The 22313-nt window shown below is 29.9% G+C and overlaps 1 protein-coding gene across 4 annotated transcripts in view; it reads left to right on the forward strand.

Annotated features, from left to right (window-relative positions):
* Positions 1-22313, forward strand: part of LOC129956874 (tight junction protein ZO-1-like) — a 540535-nt gene that overhangs the window by 72365 nt on the left and 445857 nt on the right. Inside the window, exon 1 of one of the 4 annotated variants that reach the window (XM_056068848.1) lies at positions 7171-7601. The exons of the other annotated variants lie outside the window; for them this stretch is intronic. Within the exon in view, the coding sequence (XP_055924823.1) occupies positions 7461-7601 (141 nt within the window). The 5' untranslated portion in view covers positions 7171-7460. Of the gene's footprint in view, positions 1-7170; positions 7602-22313 lie in introns of those variants that run through there. 4 annotated transcript variants of the gene reach the window in all.

Below are 22313 nucleotides of genomic sequence, written 5' to 3' on the forward strand. Positions count from 1 at the left end.
GCACATTTTCCATTAGCAGCTTTTGTGCACATTTTCCATTAGCAGCTTTTGTGCACATTTTCCATTAGCAGCTTTTGTGCACATTTTCCATTAGCCAAATTTGCCCACATTTTCCATTAGCAGCTTTTGCGCACATTTTCCATTAGCAGCTTTTGCGCACATTCTCCATTAGTGGTGGTATTTCGAACATTATCCATCAATGGATTTTTGCACATATCATTAATTAGTAGTGTTTGCACTCATATTGTTGGTCTATTGATATTTAATCATCTTTGGTTGATTACTAATCTATCAATCAGTCATTATGACTCTCTCCAATCAAGTTTTCTATAAAAAAAAAAAAGAAATATTCTCAGGTTTATGTTATAATAACAGTTATATTGATATATTTTTTAATTTGTTACCATCTACTATTTTGTTGTGATATATACATATTATTTTAAAATATATTATTTTGATTTCGACTTATATCAACATGTACACATATAAGTAAAGGAGCATAATTTCTTAGATTTTTTTTTTTTTTTTTTTCAAAATCGTGGAAGTCACAGCTGTAAAAATGTATGTTTCATTAGTGACAATTTAATTTTTTTAATACCGGTTGCAATATTTTATCCATGCATATTTCATATATGAGAAAATAAAAATAAAAATGGGCACAGTCTTTTTCTTTGAATATTCGAAGATGGGTGTAACCCCATTTGTAATTCAACAAAAAAAAATGAAATTTAAATGCCCATTTCAAATAAAAAAAAAATCTTTTGGAGATAATGCATAATTTCTTCGAATATTCAGGTAATCCAGCCTTCCAAACAATCACTCTTTTTCACTTCTTTTTTCACTCTCTTTAAAAATAATATTGATAGAACCATGAAGATGACGAATTATTTGCTCTGCGATTATGAAAAGAGGAACATAAAAACCTAAAAAAAAGAGGGAAAAACGAAATCGTTTGCGGATTGGACGGGGGTGGAATTCCTTAATTGCTACTCTGGAATCTTGGTTACTATGTGGAATAATCTAAATTCCTCTATAATTTTCCGGTATGTAGTAATCATAGGTCTCAGAAAGGAGTGCTTTTACGGTTGTTCTTTGGACAATTTCTTGCTTTTTTCCCCCTCCCTGTTATTTTCCAAACTTGGAGGGTTGTTTCCAGTATCGTTTTTTTTCCCCATCCCCTATTCTTTTTATTTTTGTTATTAAGATTATTTATTGGACCATGTGTGGGATGCATTCGATCAATAAAAATACACCTACGTTTCTAAAACTGAGTTGGAAAAAAAAAAAAAAAAAAGCTTAATTCGATAAAAAAAGAAAGATCGACCGATAATTATTGGTGGCAAGCAAAAGATTTTTTCCCCTTTTATTTCTTTTTTCTAATTTCAACTTTATAATAAGCTGGTATTAAAAGTCCATTTAGAAATTAAAAGTCTTGTGGTTGACTGTTAGCCCATGAAAATACTGCTTCAGTAATTGCTAATGTATCGAGTTGTAACAGCTTTTAAAGAAGTACTGCAATGTTGATTTCGTTTCAGTTTAGAATTTTCTTTTTTCTCCCCTTGAATTGATCTGAAATCGATCCTTTTTAGTCAGATAAAAAAAAAAAGTCAAGTATATATATAGGAGTAAAATACGGCAACCAGAAATATATCAGGTATGACACATTTCAGCAGAAATATTGGATTTTAGCGTTTTGCGGTATCGAAGTTTTATTATTTTTGAGATCTGTTAATTTTTTATGTAAACATTTTATAGTATTTTTAATATTTCAAGCACTTTTTATGTAAATTAATTCATTTTATTGCTCAATTATTAATAATTACAATTATTTTATTTTTTGGTGTTTATGTTTAGCGCAATTAATTTTATGCTTATATATATTAAATATTGTTTTAAGCCTTCATTATGTCCGATTTATTCATTTCAATTTTTACTCAAACATTACAATGCCATCTTAAAATATATATTTCAAGTTTCAAAGGCATTGAAAGTCGAATTTATGAAAAAAATCAAATAAACAACCAACGATTATTTTTAAAAACTTTTTTGAAATTTTATATGTTACAAAACAAGTTATATTAATTTTAATATTATGTATAACTGATCGAATATTCTTCCGACAATTATATCATATAATTTTAAGTTAAATTTGAAAGAATTTACAGAAATGAATAATCGAAATACCTAAAGAATTTTCTTATCATAAAATACTGTTTGTATAATTTTTATTTTGATTATTTTCAACATTATAAAGAAAAATATCCACTTTTTAGTTTAAAAAAAAATGTTGAATTTCTTCCTGAAATAGGAAAGATAACAGGGAAGCGATGCCAAATGCCGGAAAGTAAACATTAATTTTACTATCATTCTAAATGTCTGACTCTATAAATATTCATGGTTCATTTTGCAATACGCCTAAAAATGACTTTGCGTATTCTTTCTTTGTTTTTCTGTGAGTTTATTTTTATGGATGAAAGTCTCTTCTCTTTAACTTGGGGGGTGCTCTAAATATGTGGATCGAGAGAAAATGCTTCAAACTGAGGCTAAGAATTGTAATCTGAGACGGTCACAGCAAATCTTTATGGATTTTTTTATTCAGGGACTTATTTTATGGATTCATACTAATGATATTTCAAGCTTTCGCATAACGGACATTAATAAAATTCAGCCCTTATCCATTATATTTAGAAAATTGACTTTTGTTATACACTAGCCGCCTTTGACGACCTACTGATTCGCTGGAATTATTGGTTGTAATTAATTGCAATTAAATCTTTTATATAAAACTTAATGTTCATCATGCCAGCGTTCTGGCCTTGGGGAGCGCGTCTTCTCCGTGATCTGGGCGTCCCAGGTTCGAGTCCCGGTTCGGGCATGGTTGTTCTCTACCCTGTGTTCTATCTGTGAAATGTGGGAAAGAGCCCTCCTGTAAAAAGGGGTTGTGCAAGTCAGTGTCCGAGTGTCAGCTTCATATGAGATAAAGTCAAACTTCTGCCCTCGGGTGCTCAGCGGTCTTTACCCTCAAAAGCTACTGCACCCCTCTTTCCCCGATCTCTAGTCTTGGTTTGAATTGGTGTTCAATCCAAGAGGGATGTTCATCATTTCATCAACAGAATCTTTTAAATCGCCAAACGCAAGAGACATTAAATATTTATTATTTTAATAGCCTTACACCTGTTCTATTTGTTGTATAAATGACTCTTCCTCATGAAGTCGAATCCCATGATGTTATAGTACTGTTAAAAAAATACTTGAGTGTCTGGATAATCTGTATCAAACTGCATGCTGTCTTTTGCAGTAATTTGATTTCACTTTCTAATTTCTCATACAATTAATAACGAGTAGAGATTAAATAGTCTTTTTTCCTTTACTTCCAACAGCAGAAGAAAATTACATGATTTAATTTCTGAAAAAATAATGAAAACATTTAAATTTCGTGGCGACAATGAAATCTATTTTTGAAAGTTACGCAAAATAATATTTTAAAAAAATTGTAAAAAAATCAGTAAAAAAAATTGCTTGGAATCAAATTGGTATCGTATACATCAAATTGGCAACGTATATATCAAATTGGCAATATAAATACTTACCAAAACGTAATAAAAAATTTCATTAAATATTTCTAACAATACTGACAAAACAAGCCTCAAATGTTATTGGTCATGTGATTTGTTATCTACCAATCACAGAACGAATAAAAAGCAATATTTACTGATTTTTTTTAAATGTTTTAAAAGATTTGCGTTTTTTAAATTGAGCGTGTATTACCGACATGTTTGAATATTTGCAAAATATATATTTAAGAATTTGTTTTAATATAAAGTTTTAAACTTCGATGAATTTGTTTAATCAAGTTTATGCATTTCAGAAAAGTTTGATATTGAAACCTTAAATGATTTCTTGAAATGATAATTAGGTATCGGTTCCAAAACTTATATCTGTTATGCTCAATGTGAATAATCGGTTAATATTAATACTAACCGGTCATTATTAATAATAACAAACCGGTTAGAATTAATAATAACCTGTTAATATTAATAATAACCAATTATTTATATTGGCAGTATCATACCCATTTATATTATTCTATTAATTTACCTATACTGCTGATGGACTAGAATTAAATGTAAATTCAAAGAAATATAAAGGGAACTTGCATTTTTATTTTTAATACGTAAGATTACATGAAAAATTCCGAATACATGAAGCATTGCTTGGCGGATCACGAGTTCATTCGTGTTAAACGCCATTTGTTGCGGATGGATTATGTATTAATGTTTTTGCGTGTACTTTATTTTAACCCTTTGGGTGCCCCCGGGACATATATGTTCCACTGATAATATTAAATCATCCAAAGGGATAAGTGAATGTCCCAATGGTTTTCTGTGATTACATTCATGTGTTAGTGTAATTTTTTGCATCTTAGTAATAAAGTAGTATTAAAGAAACCCGAACAAAAAATGCATGTACCATGAATAAAGTTGCACTCTGCAAAAAACAGTTTTGCAATATATAATACATATAAATGGCGTGAATAATGTTGGATATGTAATTGGTAAGAGTTTTCTTGCAATAAAATTGTTCTAAAAACTAGATACTCAACTTTTTACTGCATTTTATATGGGCACCTGAACCCCAATGGGACAATTGTGTCCCAATTAAAAAGACCACTGGGACATATAAGATCCACTTCAAAAATTGCACTTATAGTTAATTTTTGTTTTTATTTTAACAGAATATAGCTATTTATACGTTATTTGACAAATTAGAGCCCTAGATTATCGTAAGTTTGGTAAAGAAAAAAACTGATGTTGAAAAAATTAAAACTTACGCCATTAAATTTGTGTTCCATAGGCAAAATGATAAAATGAAAGAAATATGATATGCTCTCTTGCCATTACAAACCGGTTTACTTATTCAATTTAGGACATCCGATCAATTTATTTCAAAAACTAAGCGTAAATTGCATTTATAATAAACGAACGTTTTATTTCTCCTGACACGGACTATTCCAATACAAGATGGCGAATAATCTTTGAAACACTGGGGACATTGAATTTCTGTTGAATCTAAACAGAAATGCTGCCAAAAATGTCTTAAAACAGATCCTCTTTACCTCCAAGTAACCCGGATGAAGTCATTTCCCCCTTCGTTCTTGGCATTCTGCGCATGGTACATCTCACACAACATGACATGTGGAATCGCATTACAGTGCCGTAACGTGCACATGATGTAATCGCCGAACTCGACAAGAGGAATTCCATAATATCTTTCCTGCCTGCGTGGGTTCCGAGTTTTATTGATTGGGATATTTTTTTATTCTAAAATTGTTGTGTCTGGTGGTACTTGTCATAAATACCCTCGAAATATTCTTTGAGTATTTCCATTTCATATCTGTGCTGTAAATTTATTTTGCAGTATAGACGGAGTTGAATGTTGGCGGCCATTTATTTCTTTGAAGACTTTTTTGCTGTGGTGTGAAAGTTGCTGGATGTCTTGTGGCTGTTATTTACGGGTTATTGCTTGCCAGCTTCATTTTTTTTTTTTTTCAAATTTACGAAGCACCAAAATTGATGTGCAAAAATGCTGTATGCAGTGTTTTAGAACGTTAAATGCTTTTTTGCAATGAATTTCAGTTCGCTGTTGATTGGTGGTAGCGAATGGCATGGCTGATAAACTTATCAGCTGTTATGATTACCGTTATTGAAAAATTATCCAATTTCTTCGAAAGATATTACTGCTTATGCAAAATTACTACATTATTTCATTTGCAAAGCGTGCTTGGAAGTGAAAAAGATTATACTGTGGATAAACTAATCAGCTCTTATGATTATCGTTATTGAAAAATTATCGAATTCCTGCTAAAGATATTACTACTTATGCAAAATCACTACATTATTTCATTTACAAACTTATTTGGAATTGAAAAAGATTGTGTGATGGATAAACAGATCGACTGTTATTTTTTATTGAAAAAATATCCAATTCCGGCTAAAGATATTATTTATACAAAATAACTACATTATTTCATTTACAAAACGTATTTGAGATTGAAAAATATAAGTAAAAAGTTTGGAATTCATTCAACCATATTTATTATTGATTGTTTATCGTTTGCATGATGATAATCCATAAATAGTTTTTTTAATTCATAACAGACTAAGATAAATGAATGAATGTAACTTTACAAGCTTTTTCTTTTACACTGATAGGATTTAATAAAAAAATTGAAGATTTATTGTCTGAATTGATTGTGAATTTATTTTATTATTTTCGTAATAAAAGTTTTTTAAAGTTAAGATTAATCTATTGATAAATACCATTCAAACAATTCAATTTTAATCAACTTTATGATCTTGTGACTATTTCCGATATTAAAAAATTATTTCGATCCTTGTGAGGTTTTAGTTATTATTAAATCATGGCATTTGCTTCAAAAGTTAAAATGATTTTCAATTATTTTTGGAGAATTTTTTATGACTTTTTATTAAAAAATCAGTTTTTAGTTAAGTAAAGTAGAATATTTATAAGATATATTTTTAATGGTTTTGACCGCGTGGAATCCATTTGTTTTTTGAACTACGCAAACATATTGAAATACCACTTGTTGAAATACCACAAACTCGAACGTTTTCTTATTGTTGATTTGTTGTTTTTCAAGTTTAAAGATTTTGTTAATATTTTTTACCAATCTTTTTCATGAATTCCATGTTCATGGATTGATTCTTAAAATAATTGGTATTAATCATATTTCGCTGATGGTTAATTACTATTTTTGTTTTCTTTAAACATTTGAATCAGTTCAAATAAATTAGATAAAAAAATTTAAATAGGTTTTAAAAAGTAAGGATGTTCTTCGATGAATATTTTTGGATTTCGTTTGAAACAAATCGAAGTAATATATAAATTTTTATTCGAATTTTGATTTAAGATTCAGTGGAGATTTTGATTTGAAATGATTTCTGATACTGTGTTTGAATATCGTCTGCTATTTTTGCTGAATATTTACATTCTACGAAATAAAAAGAAAACTATTAAATTGAAAATTTACCTTCACCAAGACAATTGGGTATTTACATTTTTCTGAATCAAAACTTTGATATTTATACTTTATTAAATATAGATTATCGTTTGCTCACATTGTATTGAATTGAATACCAGTATTTTGCTGAATCAAGATTATTAGATATTAACATTTTGCTTTATCCGAATACGACTGAATTGACTTTTGTATTTTGCTAAGTAAGACTTCTGCTGAAAGTTGTCAAGTTTTTCTGAATCAAAAGGATATTGAATGTTTACATTTTGCTAAAGCAGACGATTTCTAAAACTTTAAATTGTGCTGATTCGAAAATTTCTATTTATTCTATTTCTGACAAACTTCTTCAACGGTGTTTCGAAAACCTTTATTAAGCCGCCACCGGCGGGCTGAAATTGCCCGCTGGGTACAAAGCCACGGCATGGCCCGACAAAAGAGTGCCGACCATAGTCGGTCCAGGGCTAGGAAAAAAGAACGCAGCCGAGAATCAGATGAAGACCGGAGACAACGCCGAAGAGAAAGACGAAGTCATGATAGAAGGGTATACGAAAAGCTGAAAAAGGTAATTCGTCTTTTTTTATTTCAATTATTGTATATTTTAAGACATATAAAATACGAAGGATTTTAATTAATAAAAAATAATTATACAAAACAATTTAAAAAACAAACAAACCTGTTCCTAAATACGACATGAATGAAAATGAAAATTATTTTTTGCTATTGAAGTACAAGGAACTTTATGAAGGTGACAACAATAATAAATTTATTTCAAGATTCAGAAAAGAGAAAAATATTAGCAATTTCTTCATGACTTTTTTTAAAAAAAAAAAAAAACCTTTAAAAATATTCATTTTTCAAAAATGTTTTGTCTGGAGAAAAAATATTGTTTGCTTTATTAGCGAACGATATTTAACAAACAAGTTTTTAATTGATATTTTTGAATATAATTATTGAATTTTTTTCTAACAAACTACTTCTAAAAAGTGAGAATATATACACAAAAAAATTGAAAAAAAAAATTAATCTTATTGGGTTTTTTTAATCAGTAAAAAATTTGAAATATTATTGAACATGACAGTAATATTAAGGCAAATACAATTATGGAAATTGTTTTATCATTTTATATTCATTATTTATGTTGCATTCTTAACATAATGAAGTACAAGGAACTTTATGAAGGTGACAACAATAATAAATTTATTTCAAGATTCAGAAAAGAGAAAAATATTAGCAATTTCTTCATGACTTTAAAAAAAAAAAAAAAAACCTTTAAAAATATTCATTTTTCAAAAATGTTTTGTCTGGAGAAAAAATATTGTTTGCTTTATTAGCGAACGATATTTAACAAACAAGTTTTTAATTGATATTTTTGAATATAATTATTGAATTTTTTTCTAACAAACTACTTCTAAAAAGTGAGAATATATACATAAAAAAATTGAAAAAAAAAATTAATCTTATTGGGTTTTTTTAATCAGTAAAAAATGTGAAATATTATTGAACATGACAGTAATATTAAGGCAAATACAATTATGGAAATTGTTTTATCATTATTTATTCATTATTTATGTTGCATTCTTAACATAAGTATTTTGTTAAAAGAAATTCATTCTAAAAGAATTTCAGATACTTAAAAAGATTTGCATTATAAAAATCAGAATTAGCATAATATTCCTTGAATTATTTATTTACAATTTTATCTTTCGACTTAAAAAAGCAATGAAATTAAAGTTAGCTTAATTTTTTTAGGCCGATCTTATAGTTTCAACGGTAATGAGTTTGTATTTAATTGTATCTAGTTAATATGTGAACTAAAAAATAACTATTTTCTATCCTAATAAAATATTTCATTGTTAAAGTAAAAATAAATAAATAAATAAGAAATAGAAAAAGTAAAGCTATTATTTGTTTCGAATTACGTCTCTTTTATTGCAATTTAGCTATATTTACAGAGTAATAATCTTTCTGATAAATGTTATTATTTCGTATCATATACACAAATAAAATTTAGTTTTAATAACTTACATAAAATTTGATTTACTTAGTGCGTCTTCAAATTATTTTTTATCGCAAATTTAAATTATTTTTAAATCTTAAAGGATTGTATATTTTTTGCTTATAAATGCAATATAAATTGCTAATTTGAAACTGGCGGATCCACTATAAATATCCAATTTATTCAGATTTAAATTGAGAAAATCTGAATCTAAAAAGGAATACAGTGAAAGAGAAAATCTTTTTAATTTGTAATGGTTTTAAAAATTTATTTTCAATTATTTTACCATTTTAATAAATATTACTGCATTAATAAACAGTAATTGTACATTAATTTGAATAATATAAATGAAACCGTAAAATCTTACTTCACATCTAGCAAGCTAAAATTGGGAGAAAAAATAACTAATTTTAATTGCTTTGAATTTTTATAGAATGCTTTATGTATCAATCTAGCCTTCGAATAAGACAGATATATTTAACTTACAGAAACTGTTCAGTAATTATAATATTTATGGAAGAAATTTTATTTTTAACAAAGAATTAACCAAAATGTCTTTGAATTATAAGCACTGTTTTAGAATAATATTTATTAGAAATTTAAGGAACCAGAATAAAAGATACAAATTGCCAACGAATTTGAATCAACTCTTCTACTATAATATGTTGTTAATGATATTTATATAAATATTTATCAAAATATATATTTAAAAAAAATTATTGCTATTTGTAAATTATATTCAAGTAAAGATCTTTATATAATATTCTCTAGCTGTTTGAAAAGCATCTGTGAATTCCGAAATTAGTTGGATTATCGATTATTTCAATCGATATCGTTTCAGGTCGCTCATAAATTATTAATGATTTAATCAAAAACTTTTGTGTTAACTAGTTCAAATTATAAACTATTATCGAGCGATTTTCGATTGATTGTTTTCTAAAAGTTTTAATTGAACTTCTAAAAAGTTTTTCGTCAATAGTTTACAAAACTCAACATTGCGCTCTCTAGAAAAATTAATCTTTTGAAATTAAAACGTGCATGGATATTTTCTATTAAATTTAAATGGTTTGTTTCTTTATGCGATCTTATTTTTGTGAATATGTTTTTGAGTGTATTAGAGGATTTATTGCAGTATATTTTGTTTTTATTAAGATATACAGGATGTTTTAAGATAGTTTTTTGTAATTATTTTAAATTCTATTCTGAATTTCGCACCTAAGTTCTCTGTTTCTAATTTATAACGATGTCAGTTAATGATATATTTTAATATTTTATTACTTTTGAAAAAAAGCGAAAGAATCATTTTTAAAATCATTTTCTACCGCAGTTCATTTTACCAGAAATATGCATGCTTTAACCCTTATGTTCATTTTGTATACCATAAGTTACCTTATGTTCATTTTGTATACCATACCATTTGTAAAGTTGTATGTATACCATACATACAACTTTATAAAAATATACTACCACTATAAAATAATTTTTAACCTAGTTTTACATATACAGTTTATATACAGTTATATACAGTATATGTAGTTAGTTTTATATATATTTTTATATATACATACCTATATACATTTTTTTTTTTTTTTGCGTTTCTTCAAAAAAGCAAGCAATAAGGGTTAATATCGTGCAAAAATTTTAAATTTCGCTGAATTAATCTTCTGGAAATATGTTAAAGAACGTTTTTTAATTTTTGTAAAGAAGTGCATTTGTCTGATATTTTATATTTTGAATTTTATCAAAAGAAAATTGAGTTTTAAATATATAAATAAAAAAAATGCTCGGTAAAATAGTCACGTATAGTTAATTAAATAAAAATATTTTGATTTAAAGAACTTATCATTTTTCTTTAACATTTGTATTGTTTAGTATTAATTCGCTTTATTTATTAAATATTCATTATATATTAATGGTTGTTTAAATATATTGAAAAATCGTACGTTTACTTTTTAATAGAGATACTTATGTATGTATTAGTAACGACGAACATTAGTTAGGAAGCAGTTTCATTAGTGTGCGATCGTTGGTAATTTTTTGGCGATTGATCGCTGGGATGTGGCTATTTTCAGATGTCACCAAAGCTGCATTTTGTGCTTCATAGAAAGCCGAATGTACATTTTTGACGTGTTCCCCCCCCCCCCCCCGATTGATTGAAGCCGAAATTTGACACAGAATAGACAATTGCACAAAAATCAAGTACCAAACTGTAGATATTTAAGTCACTGCGTTTTTGAATTACCGCGTTTGCATGCTTATGAAAGTAATGGCCGACAAACTGTCAATTCTTCCACAGATTTGTTTCCAAATTTGATATATATCTATACCTTAGATGTTCAATCTGTGTATTAAATTTTATTCTTACCTCTTCTTATTTTGTAGTTATCATGTTAAATTATATTAGAATAGCTGGACAGACAGACTTCCTCTGAATGGATTTCGTTCAAAATATGAGAGAAATCTACCAATTTAGTGCAAAGACCGCATGCCAAATTTCATGCGTCCAGCTTTTAAATGCTTTTGAATTATCGTATGCATAGGCAAACATAATTCCGAAAATGTATTTTTCGGAAGGTCTGAAACGTGGAGATTTATTAAAATCAGGAGCTCGAATTTTTGATGACTGCAATCATTTCCCATTGTACATATTTTATCCGAGAAAGTTAAAGAAAAATTGACAGCTTCATTCAAATTAAAAAAAAGTAGAACCTAAATCCAGCGAATAAGAAAAAAAAGTATATTTTACGCATTATATAAAATTGTTTATAGCGTTTGATAAGTACTAGCCTCAATTTTTTCATCATATATGAATTCATGCTATACAGGAGTTAAGTGCAGTTCAAATTTTTGTATTTCACATTTAATACTTATAAATCTGTATATTACATTGAAAAAATGGTTGATTAGTATCGTTATTATTTCCCTCCGCAACTTAATCAAATGTTATTAAATCAGCATTGGTATTTATATACTAAACGATTTTATTTGACTTTATTTCTTTCATTTATGTAAAGATGGAATTTTATAATTGTTTTTTCATTTAGTTCTTAAATAGGTAGAATTCAGAATCCTTTAAGCTGTGTTCCCTCATTGGCATTACAATATAACGATGTTTTCATAATTGAATTATCAGTTTATCATAATTAATTATAAGCGAATCTTACCTATTTAATTATCAATTTAACGCTGAAAATTTAAATTTTATTTTGGTGAATATGAAATGGCGCCATCTGGTATTGAATTTGAGAAATATTGATTATAGGATTCCATAATAATCATAATTATTAATGATGAAATATATAAAAAAAATGTGTAAAATAATTACAAAAATGAAACATTTAATTAGTGTAAAAATCTGATAAATTTTTAAATAAAATCCAGGGAACAAAGAAAAAACTATCAAACCATCAGTCTCTAAATTAAGAAAAAGTATAATTATGTCACAAGAAAAGAAATCTTAAATTTTAATTAAAAAATATAACACATGTCATTAAAATACATATTTGCGTATCAGTCTCCTTGTATTTCTCAATTTTACTTTGATCTTTAGGTTTAAAAAAATATTCCCTGTTTTATAATTTACTAATAATAATATAGTTAGCATAATCTCTTCCTTCACTTTCTCAATTATTATCGGAAACTATTTTGTAAATTTCATGCCGTAAGTCGATCATCGTTACATGTTTGCCGTTAGTTTTAACAAAAGCACCTAAAATTAGCTGACATTGTGAAACCGCAGGCGCCGAAACTTAACCAAACTATTCTAATCCACCAGTTAATTCTGATCCTCACCAACAACAGACCCCCTCCCCTCCCCATCCTAAACCCCAAACTCCCCCAATCTATAACAGCTTCCGCAATTTTCCTTTCCTGTAGTTTGTGCTTTTCCGTGCCGCTTGCAGCAAGGAAAAGCCGACTTTACGCTCAGCCAAAAGTTACCGGGGCGAATTGTCACTTGTAAGATGTCTTTCCGGTCGATTGCGGGCACCGGACCACAATCCTATCAGGCCCCCTCAAGGCCGGAAGTTAATTAGTTTCCTCCCTTTTCTCCCACTTGCCGAGCACCCCCTTAATCTCCCGGTCGGCGTCTTTTCGTTCCCATGGCGACTGATTATCGCCCCCTGGAAAAAGAAGGCTTAACTTTGTATTTGTGATTAGCTGCCTTTGGAAAGTGTGTCGCCTTGACACGGAATTGGACTGCCTTGTAATGAGGAGTTGGGGGTGCTTGACGATTTTTTTTTGTCACTCTTTACCCTGCCCTCTGCTGGAGAGTTTGTGCAAATATTCGATTATGTGTTGGGATGTGGTTAAGTCGAGATATCTGTCATTAGAGTTTGCGACGTTACCTTAAGGGAATTTGGAATAGGATGGGGGTGCTCGAAATTGGGTTATTGATTTCCAGGGGGGTGCCAATGAGTGTTGTAAGCTAATCGTAAATGTGCCAAAGTAAACAGTGTGCTACAGTGGATAAGTATTAAGTTTGGCTTTTGCCTTTTACTCTCTCGTATATGAAAATAAAGTAATGTAATGATCAAACAAATTCGAACTTGAAATTTTAATGAATCTTCACACTTTAGACTCCCATGTATCTGAAGAATGCATTTTTTGGAATTATGTTTTTCTGTCGCTGTGTTTGTCTATGGACAAGATAACTCAAAAACGTTTTGAGCTAGGCAGATGGAATTTGATATGTGGGCTTTACTGCAGATTTGTAGGTATCTAAACTTTGTGATGAAATCCACTTATTTTGACACATTTCTATGTTTCAGATATCCCCGAATCAAAAAGAACGTCTATCTGGCTCTTTGAGTATAGATTAATAGTACCGTAAGAGCAAATGCCTCTCGACTTCGAGTTTAATTTAGTTGAAATAACGACCTATTTTGGAGTAATTGAAAGGCTATTTTTGGCTGGACATCGCTAATGCTACAGTTTTGGTTTTCTGGCCCAAAAGCTGTAGTTTCCATATTCTGTTGGAGGTCAGTTGGGCTCCCGATGGTATGGAAGGAATGTTTGAACTATTACTAAAAATATCACTTACTCGTTAATTTCATGAAGTACGATTTGTTTTAAGGCCAAAATTATGCAAATCTACAGGGTGATTATATAAATAAAAGAAACTAGTCCGATATATGAAACCCTAACTATCATAGCGTTCACAGGAACGAATAAAAATTTGTTTGAAGGTATTTTGAAATATGCGCTATAGAATCATACTTAAAATAATAGGTAAGTTCTCACAGTTACGGTTGCAGTGAAAAAATTTCAACATTTTCAAATGGCAACACCAACTTTTTTTTCATTAGAATGTGTCCTCCTTAGCAAAAAAACAATAAATAGCGTTTGAACGGTACCTGCAGCGCAAAAATTACTAATGCTAGACATACTAAGAAGAAATGAGAAAACAACCAATAACAGCAGAGTACCAACAAAGGAGAAAAAAGAAACTTTCTTTATTGTATTTCACAAATTTTCTACTTGACCTACTTCAACCACGACGCCACTTTGAAATGCTGCAGATGTTGCGTAGAACCAAATTTGTCGGTAAACTAGGTTGGAACGGGGCTTTAGGCACACCGCAATGTTTTTTTCTTCTTCTAGCACTAATCTGTCTAGCGCTGGTGATTTTCGTGCTGCAGGTACAGTTTCAATGATATTTATTGTTTTTTGCATTGGAGAACACATTCCAATAAAAAAAAAGTTGGTGTTGCCATTTGAAAATTTTATTCATTGTAACCTTAATTGTTAGAGCGTGATTGTTGTTTTCTATGTTTCTTGAGGAGTTACTTGAAAATATCTTGAAGCTACATTATATTCTGTTCCTGTGAACGGTATGATAGATACGGTCTCGTATATCGGGATAGTTTTTTTAATAATCGTCTTATATATTATAAATTCTGAAGATGTTTTACGACTGCGTTATGTAAATCTACATAGATTAAAATTAACATAAAACATCAATTTTGTACGTAAATTTTAATTGAATTTAATTAATTCATCTGAGATTGCTTCAGTGAAGTCTGTTTGATCAGAGTTTTTATATTATGTTAATAAGTATAGGTAATTTACTAAAAGTTTTAAGATTATACTATAATTACTTTACAAAAGCTTAGTAGATGGTAATATAAATATGAACTGTCAGATCAACATGTGCTTTAGCGTATAAACTGTCATTAATGGATTATTTTGTTAATAGTTTAATCTCAGATGTTGATAAGGATTCGGTTATAGGACTGAATGTTTTCTGATTCGAAATTCAACTCTTACCTAAAATCTGCTTGATGCATATTAAATTAATCTTCCTCCGAAGGTCTTCTCATTTTAGCCATATGGATGTTTAAAAAGGGTGATAGTTGCTCAGACATTGTCCTTGTCATCTGGAGACGCGCCACAATTGTGATTTTCCCTAAGATAATCCTTCAAAACAGGAAGTTAATTGCTTTATTTATACTTTACAAAACAAGTATTATTTTTATGGCTTTTAAAAATTCACCTTTCTTTGATAATCATAACTTGTTTTACCAAATAGCCATTTTCACTTGAAATTTTACTATCAATTTTTTACTACATGTTTTTTAAATGAATAAAACTTCAAGGACAATACATTATCTTCTATTCAGTTTTATATTTCCATTCAAAATCACTTATTCTCGAATGTCTTCATTAAGAACCTTCTGCTGAACATCCCCCCATTAAATCTCTTTGGGGGGAACCCCCTTTTGTTATGTAACTATCACCCCTTTAGTATCACTTCATTATTCAACCGTCCATAAAACAACCGCCAGTAGTTATTAAGAAAAAGATATTTCACAAAAGCCGCCATCTCATCCTCGTTATATTGCATACCGAACCTGCCGGCCAACCCCCACAGTGCGCGCGTTTTGCCCATAAAACGGATTTTGACGCCGCCGGCAAAGTGCGCTGTGCGAGACCCTCTGCGCCATCAATCATAGTAGAAAGCTAATTTAGACATTTCATTGCCTGCCTTGGTAGACAGCGATGCCAAGGATTATAGTTGCTGTCTTGAATATTTTAGCCCCGAGAGTAATTTCTTTCTGAAAGAGAATGCAGTGGAAATTCTGCTGCATTCTTTAAGATATGGAGTAATACCATGGAATTTATTAATTGTCTTTGGTGATATCGTCTTTTTTTTTTTTTTTTTTTTTAAGATGCCCTGAGTATGGAAGCTTGGATATTTCTGAGGAATTTTTATGTCTTTATCGTAGCGCAACTAAAATCAGAAATATAGAATGGAATGCTCGATGCTTAAAAAAAAAAATTCCTTCAAAATGCTGTACCGGATAGTTTATTGGATAACAGCCGTTTATTTTTGTGTTTAAGTGCTGATTAAGAACTAGTTTTTGAAAATTTTGGTTATATTTTTTAAGCATCGCTTTAAAATCGAGAAATTAACTTTTTAGGAGCATTATTTTTATTTCTGTTAAATGTGTGAGCTAATTTTAATAAATTGAAAAACATGTATCAGTGGTCTGCCCAACACTTTCTCGCCTACTCTAATAAACTGGTTATGCCAGAGAACGCCTTCCATGGTACTGGTGTACAATAGTTACGAAATATTAAGTTTTACATGAATTTAGTGGCGAGTTTCTTGGTTATTTATCCCTAGAAGCGGTTAACAATATCCAAAAATCAAATTTGTGCTTATGCGTTTTTCTCAATGCGTTTTTGCAGTCACAAATCCCATACCTTATTTGATATATTTAGTCATTCCATTTTTGAATTATCGCGTTTATAAGTTTCTGAAAGAACAGATCGACAGATGGTCAACCCTCAGTTGGATTTGGCTCAAAATTTGACAGGTGTCTTCACTGTAGATGCCAAATTTATGTACTGAATTTTATCTATCTAGCTCTCTTTCTTTTTTAATTATCACATTAATTTATATTCTAACAGCCAGACAGACGGACTTCCTCTAAAGAGATTTTACAGAAACTTTGATAGAAATCTGCAAATTTTGTGTGAAGAATGCAAACCCTTTTCGGTATACCATATTTCAATGGTCTAGCTCACAGCGTTTTTGAGTTACCTTTGTGACAGACATACGGACATTTTCCCAAAATGTTGTTTTTCGAACTCAGGAATGTGTAAAACGTAGAGATTCGTCAAAATTTTAAGTTTTTGACGATACTATATTTTTTTCTATGCTACGTATACAAGAAAGTTAAAAAAACCGTTTAGACCTTTTCAGTATTAATTTTTAATTGGTTTAGTAACTACACTATACTGTTAGGAATTTGTAATGTTGCTTCCCTGGTAGCAAATCTGCTGATAAAAATGATAGTTTTACATATATAATAATGGCTGCTGAATGGATGCCGTATCAATGACTCACTCTCGATGTTGGCGACAAATTTGTCGACATGATTCCATTTTGACCCGAGTTTGGGAAATTGCTCTAGAATCTTCTTTGCCCTGTCTTTGAGACTACAAAAAGCCGATAGTTAGTAGGGAATCGGTCAGTTAGTTGCCGTCCTGACAGCACAGTTGGTAGAATCTCAGCTTTCCATTCTCGAGTCCAGATTTCATTCCTAGGCTTGTTTTTTATTGGCCATGAGAGCTCACTCCTGCACCTTCTTTTCCTCATCGTGCTCCTGCTAAGTTCAGACTTGTACTTCAAGCTATACGTACATTGTTGGTCTACGGAGAAGACCGGGGCAACACAGAGATCGTTACGTCCTTTTCTATTCTGTCATCTACCGGAGATAAGCCCCTTCCCGAGCTAGGTACTCCGTCAACTAATCTTATTTGCCAGGGAATCGGTCAGTTAGTTGGTTGGTTCCAGCGTAGTGAGTGAATCTTAACGATGGCTTTGTGCAGTTTTTGTTATTCGTTATCGATTTTTTCTTGTGCACTGTTGTTTATTGCAGGCGCTGTTTTGTTTACGCTTCGTCTGTATTTTGCTATTGTGAATTCGTGCTTTCTTTTTAAAAAATGGGTCTTTTATGCTTTATAGCATGTTGCATCTTTTCACCGGATATACAACGGAAAAATTTGAATTATTTCCTTGATAATACTCATAGGATTTTCAATGATATTTAATGTATTTTTACTTTCTCTTATTCGTAGTGTAGAGAAAGTATAGTAATCGTCAAAAAATTCGAACTCGAGATTTTGCCGATCTCCACGGTTCAGACTTCCCCACGTTTGTGAAACACATTGTTGATAAATATCCGTCTGTCTGTCTGTGACAAAAATAACTCAACGATTTGATCTAGATGGATGAAGTTTGATTGTATGAATTTTACTCCAAAGTTTTAGATCTTTATTGAAATTTCAGCAAAATCCATTCATAGGAAGTCTGACTGGATCGATTGTTCGAATATAAGTTAACACGATAACTAGAAAACGAAGAGAGCTATACAAATGAAATTTGGTACACAAATTTACCATCTATAGTGTTGACGCCTGTAAACTTTTGAGCCGAATCTGACAGTGGGTGACTGTCTGTCGCTCTGTACTTTCAGAGACATGGAAACGCGATGATTTAAATATATCAAATCTGGTATGGAATATTGTGATTATAAGTGCAATTTTGTATCAAGTTTTTGTTTCAATAGGTTAGGAAGAAATGTCTAAAACACAAATTTGATTTTTGAATACCATTAACGCTTAGCTGGAATTTATCGCCAAATACATCGCCAAGGATGACACGATAGATTCAGAAAAAATGCTGAATATTCACACGAAAGGTTAACTATTCGTCGTAACTATTGTAAGCTAGTGACATGTAGGGCGTTCTCTGGCCTTACGAATGTATTAAAGAATGTACGAGAAAGATTTAGGGAAGCCACTCCGAATTAAAAAAAAAAAATTATTTCATTACACGTTATAGTCGCTATAATTTTTTAAAAAAATAGCAAAGCATGTCGAACTGAGCTTAAAAACATTACCAAATTACGATATTTGGAACTTTTGAATTTTTTAAAATTTTAATATTCTACTTACAGAGCAGTTTATGTTATTTATATACAGTGAAATTTTGGCTGATTCGCTCATTTTTGATTAAAATAATTTTTTTTTGTGGTTGCTTTTTATGTTAATATAATGTTAAAACATCATGTTTAATGAATTTTTATGAATATGGATAGATATAAAAAAATTAAATATGAAATTAAACTTGAAAAATCGTTTAAAAAATGTTAGAATAGCTGAATTATTTTTTGTGTCAAATTTGTCTGTATCGCGTGTCTTCAGTGATCTATTAAAGTAATTTATAAAATCCCTAATTCACATGATTACTTTAACACTTCACAATGTTTTGAATAAGCAATTATTCTTTTTCATTTTCTGGACTTTGTATATGTTACTTGTAAATTGAACTTTTTATTTTCATCTTTTATTGTAAAAATTTTTTATATATAGTTTATTAAAATTTCATACTTATATATTGAAATTAATCTTAAAATTTTAAATTCATTTATTATAATTAATACTATAACCATTTATTAACATTATTTACTGTTTATTTATTAATTATGTATTACGAATTAAAATTCTTAACGAAAAATTAAAATATTCAAAATAAATTATTACCACTTTTGATTTTGAATTTTTTTTTTTATTTTTTTTATTCGATTTTAGACCCAATGTTTTCTACTTCGAATGTTTGGATAAATCCATTTTTTATTGTGGTTTAGGCAACTTCTAATCAGCCAAGTTCGTTTTGTATAATATATAAAATCTTAATGAAAATTCATACGCTTTTATTATATCACTGTGTTTTATACATCCAACGTTTCACAGTTGCAAGTGCTTAATCAAGAGCCTTCTGATAAACAACCCCTATCAAATCCCTCCAGATTTCAACTTGGGCTACACTTTTCCGCATTACTATCACCCCTTTAGCACCACTTCATTATTCAACCGTCCATAAAACAACCGCCAGTAGTTATTAAGAAAAAGATATTTCACAAAAGCCGCCATCTCATCCTCGTTATATTGCATACCGAACCTGCGGGCCGAAACCCACAGTGCGCGCGTTTTGCCCATAAAACGGATTTTGACGCCGCCGGCAAAGTGCGCTGTGCGAGACCCTTTGCGCCATCAATCATAGTAGAAAGCTAATTTAGACATTTCATTGCCTGCCTTGGTAGACAGCGATGTCAAGGATTATAGTTGCTGTCTTGAATATTTTAGTCTCGAGAGTAATTTCTTTCTGAAAGAGAATGCAGTGGAAATTCTCTGCATTCTTAAGTTATGGAGCAGCAGTGTGGAATTTATTAATTGTCTTTAGTAATATCGGAATTTTTAAGAGTGGCGCAAGAATCTTAATTCACATACCTTCGAATTTCAAATTTCTTTTTTCTTGTTCCATTTAGAATGTAATTTATAATATTTTTATGTTGGAATATCACTTGCAATTCAATATTTTTGTACCATTTTATTTGATTTGACTAATTTCATTTTGAAGAAATTTCGAAATCGATCTGCCCTTGGTGCTTTTTCGATTTTTATTTTTACTTTGAGATATGCGATAAAAATGTTTTCTGTTTTTTATTACAATAGAATTTCTGCTTTTCATTACAATGAATAGATTATATTCAAAATTTGACGGAAATATATAAATTTAGCGTAACATCACGTATAAACTTTCAGCCATTTAGTCAAGTTATTTTTGAATTCTCGTGTTCACTGATAGGTAGACGTTATTCCAAAGTACCGGCAGACCGAGCGCTAAATATTACAAACGGATTACGTATGAATTTTTTTCAATCTTGCCTGCTTATGAACTGGTCATTTAAATTTTTTTAAAAAAAAGTCATGAATACACTTAGTTTAACATGTTATTCGAATTGGTTAACACAATAATTGCATTGTTGTTGTTAAATGTGAGCCGAAAGTTTTCGTATTCGAATAATGCCATATAGCGCCGTCTCGCAAAATTTTAAGGTTCCAGTAGGTTATCATCCTATGGCAACAATGCAAGTGTCACAAAAATTAACGACTTGGCGTAAAAAGCGATATGACATTGTCAGCAAGAAAGCAGATAGAAAAAGACTAATAGTTATATAATATAATATTGTGTGTGTGTGTGTGTAAAATCGCATTTTTTCGGGAAAGACAGCTATACAGATAAACTTAAAAAGCAAAACCTTAATCTAAATATAAAATCTGATCCAAATTGTTAGAGCTTTATCCGATATGTATATATATATATATACATAAGTAAGCAATCTAAAGTAAGAAATATTTTGAAAAAGAAAAGAAATAGTCCCGGAAGGAATCGCAACTAAAAATTATTTTTTATTCAAACTAAAACCAAAAAAGGAACAGGGAAAACTTCATAGTGTTTAGAGAGTGCAAATGCAGTTACTTCTAAAACACAGATGAATTGAGACAAAAGTAATAAAATCAAGTTAAACCAAATAAAAATTAAACCAAATAAAAAAAGAATCCGGCCTGAAGACTTTTAGAAGGGTCACCCTCAGGCAGGGATTAAAAAAAAAAGGGGGGATTTTTTTCTGTGAAGGAATGCAGACTAGACAGTCTAATAATGATTCCTCGTGACCCGAAAATCCCCCGAAATTAGGCCCTAGAAATATACCATTTTAACAGAAAGGAAAATACAAAACAATAAATTAGAAGAATATATCCACTAATAAGTAAAAATACAATAACAAAAATACCATATAATAACACTCAAACCAATAATGCTAACAAAAAGGAATGAACATACCAGCAGCAGGCAAAGAAATTTTAGCTATCGATTGTGATTCCCGCTTTTTTAATACCTCCAAGCTAACGTATTTAAGGTAAAAAACAATTGTAGGGTCCCAGCACCATCTATTGAGTGATCTAATATGCAAGGAAAGTTCTATTTTTATTTTAGGTACTAGAAATTATTGTAATGTCAAACTTTTTGATTAAACAAGTTATGGTTTGGTATTAATCCTTTACCTAATATATAATAATAATTCTCATTTAGAGTTATAAGATATGTGTTTTTTTTGAAACCGGGGAGGTCTGAAGTATAGATATATGTTGAAATTCTCAACTTTTTGACGATTGCGAAAATAAAACGCATGCATTTTTATTAACACGTGTCTACTAATTCGCGTTCTTTATCTGTTTGTCTGTTCTGTTCAAATTTTGTAATCGATTGTAAATTAACCTCCAGTGAGCTAGACATTTGAAGTATAACTCATGGCTAGATGACAATGTAATACTAATTCACTTTCTTGTCTGCTTGTTTGCTAAAAATTTTGGAATCGATTAAAAACTTTCATTACTGATAGATGGCGCCACGCCAAACCATTA

Source organism: Argiope bruennichi, chromosome 11, assembly GCF_947563725.1.
Source record: "Argiope bruennichi chromosome 11, qqArgBrue1.1, whole genome shotgun sequence".
Classification (NCBI taxonomy): domain Eukaryota; kingdom Metazoa; phylum Arthropoda; class Arachnida; order Araneae; family Araneidae; genus Argiope; species Argiope bruennichi.